We start from the raw sequence: 9967 nt of genomic DNA, 5'->3' as shown, positions 1-9967 counted from the left end.
GGACATGCATCATTCAAATCAGTGAAGTCAATGCATATCCTCTACTTTCCATTGGCCTTCTTAACCATTACGGGGTTGTCCAACCATTCAGGAAATTGTACTTCCTCAATAAATCCAACTTCTAAAAGCTTTTCGACCACCTGCTTAATGGCTTCTAGCCTATTAGGGGCATACGTTCTCTTCTTTTGCTTTACAGCCTTCGAGTTGGATCAATGTTCAACCTATGAGTTATAAGGTTTGGGTCAATCCCAGACATATCAGCTATTGTCCAAGCGAATACATCATTGTTCTCTTAGAGGAAAGTTGTTATTCGACCCTTCAAGAGCTTGTCCAAAGATGCCCCAATATATGTGACCTTTTTCGGGTCTAAGGGATCTAATGGAATTGGGACCAAGTCCTCATCTGACTTTCCTCGTAGTTCGTCATTCTCTCGGCGTCCATGTCTTCTTTGGGAAAACCTGCCCCCCGTTTCATCGGGACTAAGTGCTGCGACATAGCAACTGCGGGCCATTTTAAGGATCTCCTCTTGATTCTCCAACACCGTTCCTAGTCGGGAACTTCAGTACCATGTGGTAAGTTGAGGCACAGCCTTAAAAAGCGTGGATCCATGTCCTACCCATGATGGCATTGTAGTAGAGGCTATGCCTTGAACAATCTGAAAGTTCAACATTTGTGTGGCCTCCCTAGGCTCTTCCCCGATAGTTACGGGAAGTTATATTGCTCCCTCGACTTTACATTCCCCATGGTTAACCCATAGATGGGTGCGTCAGATGGAGTTAGTGTGAGAGTCATTATAGCCCTCCTTATGATGTATCAGGAAACAGAATGTCCACAGAAGCTCCATTGTCCACTAGGGCCCTCATAAACAGACATTTCCAATTATCGGAGTGATAACCAGAGGGATCATAATGAGGAAATTTCAAACCTTCAAGGTATGGGTCACCAAATTCAAGTGTTCATCTCTGACTTAGAACTCTTAGATGATTCCCTAACTATGCTCATTACTCTCGTGCATATCTTTTTCCGGAGTTCCTTAGTAGTGTCAGCTGCTGTTGGACCCCCTAAGATTATATTGATTACCGGCCCTCGGGGCTGTGGTTGTGATCTCTGTCGTTACCCCTCCGATCGTCATCTCTTCGATCATTATCTCTCTTTTGGCCTCCGGCCTCTTCACCCTTGGTGAAACGTCCAAGACTTTCCCCTTCAGATCAGATACTAAATTTCATCCTTGAGTTGCCTACAATCATCAGTATCATGACCACATCTTTGTGAAACCTGCAGTACCTACTCTTGTCTCTTTTCCTCCGAGTCCCCCCTTAGTGGCTTCGGCTATTTGAAGTCTTTGTCCTTCTCAATTTCTATAAGGATACGGCTCCTTGAGCGTTCAACCTCGCATACCCAGCAAGCCTTGGTTACTGATTCTTCTTAGAAGAGGAGGAGTCAGAGCTTTTGCTAATTCGTGGGTACTTGTCCTTAGCGTCATACTCCTGATCCGTCTTCCTCTTCTTGTTTGCAGTAGGTTCGTTATTCACAGTTGTCTTCTTCATACTCTCCTCCATCTTGATATACTTTCCGGCTCTATCCTGGAGCTGCAGCAGACTCTCGGGAGGGAATTTAACCAGGGACATCTTAAAGAACTCATCTCTAGTCCCTTGTTGTAGGGCTATCATAGCTACCTTATCATCAAGATCAGAGACCTTCAAAGCCTCCTTCATAAACCGAATCAGATACTCTCTTAAGGACTCCTTTACTCCTTGGAGTATGCCCATGAGAGAGGCTGAACTCTTCTCGTGCACTCTGCCACTTATGAATTGCTTGATAAAATCTTGGCTCAAGTCCTTAAAGGATCCAATAGAGTTCGGAGGCAGACGACTATAACCACCTTTGAGCCATACCCGACAGGTTTTGAGGGAAGGCCTGACACTTAATAGCATCGTTCACGGGTTGTAGCAGCAGGGCATTAGAGAACGTCCTAACATGGTTAGCAGGGTCTCCAATACCATCGTATGCTTTGATGGTGGGCATCTTGAACTTCCTAGAAATGTGAGTGTTTATTATCTCATCAGTGAATGGTGGGTTTGGATCATCGGGATCTCTCAGGGGTATAAGATCACTTGGATCAGAACTTGGGGCAACTGCCCTTCTTGGTATTGGACCATCCAGATCTATGATTGGGGAGGACCTCTTTGTCTTGGAGCAAGTGGGGGTCTTGGAGTCAGTTGTGCCTCTAGGTCACGCTTCAACCTTTGGATCTCAGTTTCATGAGCCCTGATCCTCTCTTCAACGTCTTGGGGGATCATCCTTTGAGTGCTCCTGGAGCGTTGTTCTGTATCAGCCATTGATTCTTTGCCAGCATGTCTCCTTCTTGGAGCAACATCATCATCAGATGAATCAGTCACTACTAGAAAAAAGACCTTAGACATCGGTTAAAAACCGATGTCTATGTAAAAAAATGTGTGATGTCTTCGCGACTGATGTTAAAGATATTTTCTCATAGACATCGGTTAAAAACCGATGTCTACGTAATATTACATCATTTCTGGAAGATTTCTGATGTCTAATTTCACATTTTTGTTATCCAATTGTGTAATGTCAAATTCAGAAATGCAATATTAGGACGATTAAGCCTATTTAAAACTATAACCACAGGCAATATTTATAAATTAACATCGATTAAAAATAAAAAAACCGATGTCTCATACCTATTAGACATCGGTGAATTCTAAAGAACCGATGTTAATTTGAACAATAGACATCGATTTTTTTCTAAATAACCAATGTCAATATGGACAATAGACATCGATTGTTTTCTTAAATAACCGATGTTAATATGATAAAATAGACATCGGTTGTTTATTTTTGAATCGATGTTATTACCCTGTTTTCATATGCTAATATCCCTTTATTGACATCGAATATTTGTTTTTACTGATGTCGTTGTGATTTTAAGACATTGCTTTTATATGTGTAAACTGATGTATATTTATGGTTTTTAACATCGGTTCTAATAAAAATATGATGCCTGTTCCTATTGTAATTAAATTGAGCATGCCCTATTTTACATGAACCAAAAACTACTGCCATAATCAAAAAACTGCAAACCAATCAACCAATCATTTTTCATCCAATCAAAAACCATTTTCATACAATCAACAACCAAGATTAACCAACAACCTAAAAAACATGTACATTCAAGATTCAAAATATCTAGATCGACCAACCAACCAACAAACATAAACAAAAAAAGTTCTAACACAATTTCAAACCATCTTACAAGTTCGATCATCTAGTACATTACTAAACCAGAATTTACATGAGAAGATATCAAGAGTAGCGAGGCAGGAATTTACAAAATATAAATGAAATTGATAACATCACAGCGAACCTCGTCCAGCTCTTCTAGAATTCTAGTAGTGCATGCTCTGCTGCCAACCACATATTATATTCTCCAAAGATCTGCGTGAGTAATCGGTCAACATATGAAAGTAGATTTGCTAAAGCTTAGGGATATTGTGGTAAAATAAGATTACCTTGTCTAAGACGCTCCTTTCACTTCCACTAATAACTACAACTGTAGTCCTCAGATCATTAAATAGCTTCTTTAATGGATCTTAATATCTAGATGCAACTGATGCTGCATTTCTGTGACTGGTCTATTCTTCTACCATGAGCATCTAGTGATTCAGTAAGTGTTGCATAGAAACCCTGTATAGAGCATGTTGTACATTAGAAAAACACAGAAATCTAGTAATTTTAGTAAGGTGTTGCATTGAACCCCTGTATAAAGCATGTTACACAGTAGAAAAACACAAACAGGTCCAAGTATAACCAAATTGTCCTTTCCTAATACACTTGAAAGCAGCTTCCTCCAGACTTACTGGAGTTGATCTACACGTGAGTCATTAAAACCTGATTTACATCTTAAACAGAGTCGGCCTCACAGAAAAATTAATCCACTTTATCAATTGACATATACCAAATTGGGTATATATATTCTAGCAATCAACTGACAGAAAAGAATAGAAAAATCTCATTTTAAAGACTAAGAATAATGCTATTGTATGCCTCAATGCAACTATTAATTTCTTAACTAATTTTTCCCAAGTTGTATATAATATTTATGTCTAGTAAATAGGACTAGATTACCTTATTCAAGAACATTTGGAGGTGGAAGAACGATATTGCCACAATCCTAATCTGCAATATAAGACAACATAAAAGTAGATAAATAACATCTACATGTATGAAACTGTAAAGTCTGCTCATCTCTATCCAATGTATTGTACATGTAATATCCAACTGCAATAATAATTTCAGCCAGTAACTTTAGAAGATTTAATATTGATAATTACATCACAAAATCAAGCCAACTTTGCTGAGTGTGATGCATATACAAGATTATGTGTGTAAAAGTATATCAATCAGAAGTAGGACTACCGACGGAAAAAAACTCAAACAGGCAACGACCAGCATAGAGAAAGAAACTGTGGGCACTATACATCAAACAAATTATGGGCGTTTACAAATATTTTTTTTTAAAAAAAGAATCTCTTCCAAAAGACTTTAACTTTCTGTAATAAGCCTCAACTAACATGTTTTCTTTAGAAGCTACAAAATAAAAAGGATGTAGTGTGCTTACAGATTCAACTCCATCAAAACCGTATACTAGAACTCGCTCTGCTGATAAAGCTGAAAATATATAACATAGATCTATTTAGTATTATACTAAAAGTCCTACAACACATTTAGAAAATCACATCATTAATATGACACTATTACTGAGAGGAATATGCACTTCACTTAAAATAAGTATAGATTTGATACTAATACCATTACATTTTGGACGAGTTGATCCTTTAACTAGGGATATCCTATAGATAAATAAAAACAGGGTGAATAGGTCACAAAATACAGAAGAATAGTTTCATTGTTCATACAGAGCTACTGGTGCATAATAAATAAATCCCCTCCTTGAGCCCATTTCTTTATCATGCCAAAAAATGAACTCCATTTCTACTATCATTACAACTGTAACCAATAAAATATATATCATGTATTATTTGTTCAAGAAAACAATCTTACAATTTATGTTAATGGCTAATATATCTTAAATAAATTATCCGCGGTATGCTTAAAAGTCATTGAAAAGCAGTATTGCATCATCAAGCTTCTTTAATGAAGATTATAAAATAACTCTAATCTAATCACATCATTAATATGACACCCCTTACATGATCATTATACTTGATCCTGACTAATTATGGTTAAGCTAATTGTAGGCATGAATTACATAAAATCATAAAGAAACTTATTATGTCATTCTTGTTATCTAAATAAGATCCGAGTGAGACACAAAATTTGATCAAAAGAACCGACCTCTCATATTCTGGCTTTTGAATAACTATACCATTTAGCTGTAGCTCAGATTGTAAATCTAAGCTCATGCAACATTGGATGATACATAGATAAAATAAATAGAAACTATTTTTTAGAGTAGTTTCATTGTATCAAATTCAAAGAAACTCCTTACTTTTCTGAGGAAAGGCACAAAATCTACATAATCTTCCTCACAAGATAGAATAATCAGGTCACTTGGTATCCTTTCATCCTTTAACACAGAATGACCAATTCTCTCTACAGCCTGAGCAGATATATCTGGTGAAATTAAGAAAATAAATAAGAGAATAAAAAGTATCTCAATGCCAACAAGCATCTATAAGAAAATGCTTACAAGACACTATTCATAAAATTGATGTGAAATGATAAAATACATGGAACTTTGATAGCAAATTTAAGAATTATCAATTAGCATAATAAAATTAATACTTCTATTCTCTATGCATAGGAACACAGGTTATACTAGTTTATATTCTACTTCAGTAGCTGCTCTTTCCAAATTTCTAGGATAGAACCAGATAGCATTATACTAAATGCAATCTTAATTGTCATCCTCTCTACATTTAGGAACAAGTTACCAGTCCATTATTTGTTTTAGCAGGTTATTTACCAATATCTAAATAAAATGTAGCTAAAATATTATCATTTGTCACAATTAAACCTTGAATGAAGAGGAAAAGCAATTAACCATTATACTAGAGTTAACAATTCAAAAAATAAAGTGTATTTGAAGAAAACACATATGCTAACCTTTGGCAAACCAGTACTTTCTGAAAAGAAAGTCGTGCTAGCAACCATATTATCCTTATTAGGATCCTGAAGAGAAATAAAAGATATTGTCTTGTTAAATATTATAAGAGATATATGGGTTAAAATCAACAGAAATTGAAGTGTTGTAGACACTCAGCACCACAAACCATTAAGTGGTAACTATTCAGTAAGCTCACCATTCCATTTTATGAGAGGCATTGGTCTTACACCCCTGACCTGTTCGTCCACATAAAAGTTCAGGACTTTTACCTGGATCTATTCCTACAGAGAAATTCCTCGGAGCTGGATCATCCCAGTATTTCCAAGAAGTGAGTTGCTGTACTTTGCTGCCCCAAGATGAGTACATTAATACAGATAAGATAGTCAAATAACCTATATCTCTTTGGAATAAAGAGTTGTTTATATAAAAAATACCTTCCTATTTTTTCTTCTGTTTCTTTAGGATGTAAATTATTAGGCTCAGGCCTAACATAATCGCATCAATTGTGAATCTCAGTAGTCCCCATTGCCACTCTTGCAAACCTTTCACGAAACACTGGTGAGGGACAAGTCCCTGTTTTTTCGCTGGATTATCATAATAATTAGGACCTAACTTGTGTCAGATGCTAAAATTATTCTAGTAATCCACTTTCTAAGTAAATTGATATATATATATATATATTACTAAATCCAAAAAAAATAAGGTTAATTGCGCAATACAGATGTATTAGAAAATTAAATTAACAAATCCATGATTCTGACATGTTTGTTAGTATTTCCACCCTTGAATGATGGCAAACGACCATCATGTATATTAATTACCTCCTTTCCATAAGCTTCTAAGAAATTACCAGACAATACCTGTAGATACAAAGAATTATTACAAAGTAGAAGCTTATTTACGGGTAAAAGGAAAGTGCTTGACTAATATCAGGTTGTCTTGGGGAAAAGGGGATGATAGGTAGATATGTGCTACAACACACATACAAACAACCATAATCCTTCTTGTTTGACAGTAAAGGATAATTCTCTCTCTCTGTCCAACTTATCTACAACCATGTCATAAAAACAAGAAAATATAGATAATTAGATTAGAAACCTTAAAATGTTCACTGAATCTCAAAACCTGGTCAAAAAAACCATTAAAAATTATGAACAAACCTAATTGAACAAATTAAACCTAATTGAACAAACAAATTGAATTGAACAAATAAACTTGTTTAGACCTTAAGGTTTCTAGTAGATGAAGTTTGATTAATTGAAGGTGTTCTTCAATTTAGGGTTTAATTGAAACCCTATGTACTTGCAATCAACTGATATGGTGAGAGAGAGAGAAAGGGGAATCAGAAAGATGGAAGAGAGAGAGAGAATTAGAGAGATGGAAGAGAGAGAGAGAACCAGAGAGATGGAAGAGAGAGAGAGAGCTGAGAGATATAGTAGACTGAGAGAGAGACGAAAAGAATTTTATCGTAAAGGGGGAAAACGGTTTATTTTTTTGGTTAAGGGGGAATAATTGGGAAATAAACGGGGGAACGTTCAGCGTGTTTTTTTAATTTTTTAAGTTAACCATCGACAACGGTTGTAAAATACAACCGATGTCTATAAAAGAAAGACATCGGTTATATAAAAAACCGATGTCTAACTAACGTTTTTCATTTTTGAAAAATAACTATAGACAACGGTTATTTTCTTGACCGATGTCTAAAATAAGTAGTAACATCGGTTTTAAAATAACCGATGTCTAAAGGAACTTTAACATCGGTCGTCTGAGCAACCGATGTCTAAGGACCGATGTCTATTGATAGAATTCTAGTAGTGAGTGTCTCTTTCAGTATAAGGTCCAGAGAATTCTTGATCCTCAAGAATAGGAGCAAAGCCACGTATGTATTATGATGTCCGCCCTTGTGCTTCACCCCTATCAGAGTGTCCACTCCCTTCAACTTCAGGGTATAGAGGCATCCCGTAAGGGGTGAAGGGTTTTTAGCACATAAACGCAACGAAAATGTAAATTTAAATCTTAAAAAAAATGAAACCCTTTGCAGGATTTATGCGAAAAATAATATTTAATTCGTAGTTCAGTATGTTTACCTTAAGAAGCTTTACGTTCATGGAAAGATGGAGATTTTTAATAGCGATCCAAAAATGATGAACGGAAATCCCTAGCAGCTACTGCTCAAGTGTGAAGCACTCCACTGGTATCCACCAAGAGTACATTGTGATGGAGGAGGAAGAGGTTGAGAGAATTAGTTGCCTCTCTCTTGTGCTACTTTAGAATTAGGGTTAATTATTTGGGTTGAGGCAAATAGGGTTTATAATAGTATATTTATAGGCAAAATTTTCAGGTGAAATTTTTCCGTAAAATATTATTATTATTAACCCTTTAATTGTTTATTCTTATTAACCAATTAACTAATAATTAAAACACCTTTTAATCATTAATCCCTTTTCTAAACACTTTAGAAAAATAATTCTCTCACTTGATTTAATTTTTAAAATTAAATTCTTATTTAATAATATTAAGAATTAGATAAATCTCATTTAATCAATTATTAAATCTGCTAATTAATTATTTATTTCATAAATAAATAATTACCAGCCATTATTAATTAATTCCTCCACCATTAAATCATTCTCTTTTATGGTGTGACCCTGTAGGTTCAATATTAAACCGGAAGTAGAAATAAATAATAATAAAACTATTTTATCATTATTTATATAAATTCTCTAATTTATTAAATATGATTAATTAATAAATTAATCATATTTATTCTACATCATGAGGGATACTTCTCAGCATATCGCGACTATCCGAATAATACGAATTCACTGCTTAGAATACCAAGAACCTATTCAGTGAGTAGTTACCATACAATCAATTCCTTCTACCCTGCAATGTCACGATTAAATAAAAGGCATGGAACTTGTGTCAAGCCTATCTTATTTAATCATTTTCTTTTCCCATTCACTATGCTTAGTTCTATTTAATATAAATTAGAAACTCCTTTCTAATTTCATTCACTCTGGCCAGAGATTCCTGAACTAGCATAAGTGGATCAGCATTGAACATTCTCTTCCTTCACTGGAAGGAGTAGATCCTTTATTGATCATACACTATCTTCGTGTACAAATTCCTATACCCAGTAGATTCCTTATAATTGTCTCTGGAGACTAAGAACTAAACCAAAGAATAGTTCAGTGTACACAAGATGACTATGATGACCTCAAGTCTAAGGATACTTGTACAACTATCACTATGTGAACAACTGCTGACACGTGAGTAAACTCAATCAGTTATTCAGCCGTGTGAGTCATGTTCAGTGAACTTATTCTATAATAAGCACCTACATACTAGCTATAGTGTCACCGCACAAATATCTATAAGAACAGACATCCTTCATAATGAAGCAAGCATAGTATGTACCGATCTTTGCGGATTACTAATTACCAGTTAGTAATCCTACGACCAGAAAATATTCAAGTTTAGAGTTATCATCTTTTAGGTCTCATTATTATGATCTCATCATAATCCATAAAAAACTTTACTATAAACTATGGTATATCTTATTTAAACACTTAAATAGATAGAGCCCGCAATAAAACCAAAACAAGTATTTTATTAATATCAATGAAATTAGAACAGATTACATAAAAGTTATTCCTAAATCGTCATACATGATTGGACTTAGGACACATCTCATTCAAGGGGGGTTAGTGGTCACGATCATCGAGTACTCATACCCAACTAGCTGAGAGCTCACAGGTGCATGTAACTACTGCAATTGGGGATTCGTCCCTTGATGAGCCGGGGGATTCGACCCTT

General features: G+C 35.3%; 1 protein-coding gene across 1 annotated transcript; it reads right to left on the bottom strand.

Moving 5' to 3' along the window:
- Positions 1 to 1412: 1412 nt before the first annotated feature.
- LOC141701569 (uncharacterized) lies at positions 1413 to 1934 on the bottom strand. Its single transcript, XM_074505197.1, has one exon. It carries the CDS (start codon positions 1932 to 1934, stop codon positions 1413 to 1415), a length of 522 nt encoding a protein of 173 aa, XP_074361298.1.
- Positions 1935 to 9967: the final 8033 nt, after the last annotated feature.

The sequence above is a fragment of the Apium graveolens genome, unplaced genomic scaffold (assembly GCF_009905375.1).
Source record: "Apium graveolens cultivar Ventura unplaced genomic scaffold, ASM990537v1 ctg4088, whole genome shotgun sequence".
Classification (NCBI taxonomy): domain Eukaryota; kingdom Viridiplantae; phylum Streptophyta; class Magnoliopsida; order Apiales; family Apiaceae; genus Apium; species Apium graveolens.
The sequence above is the reverse complement of the archived record's forward strand: the minus strand, read 5'-3'. Positions and strand labels throughout refer to the sequence as shown.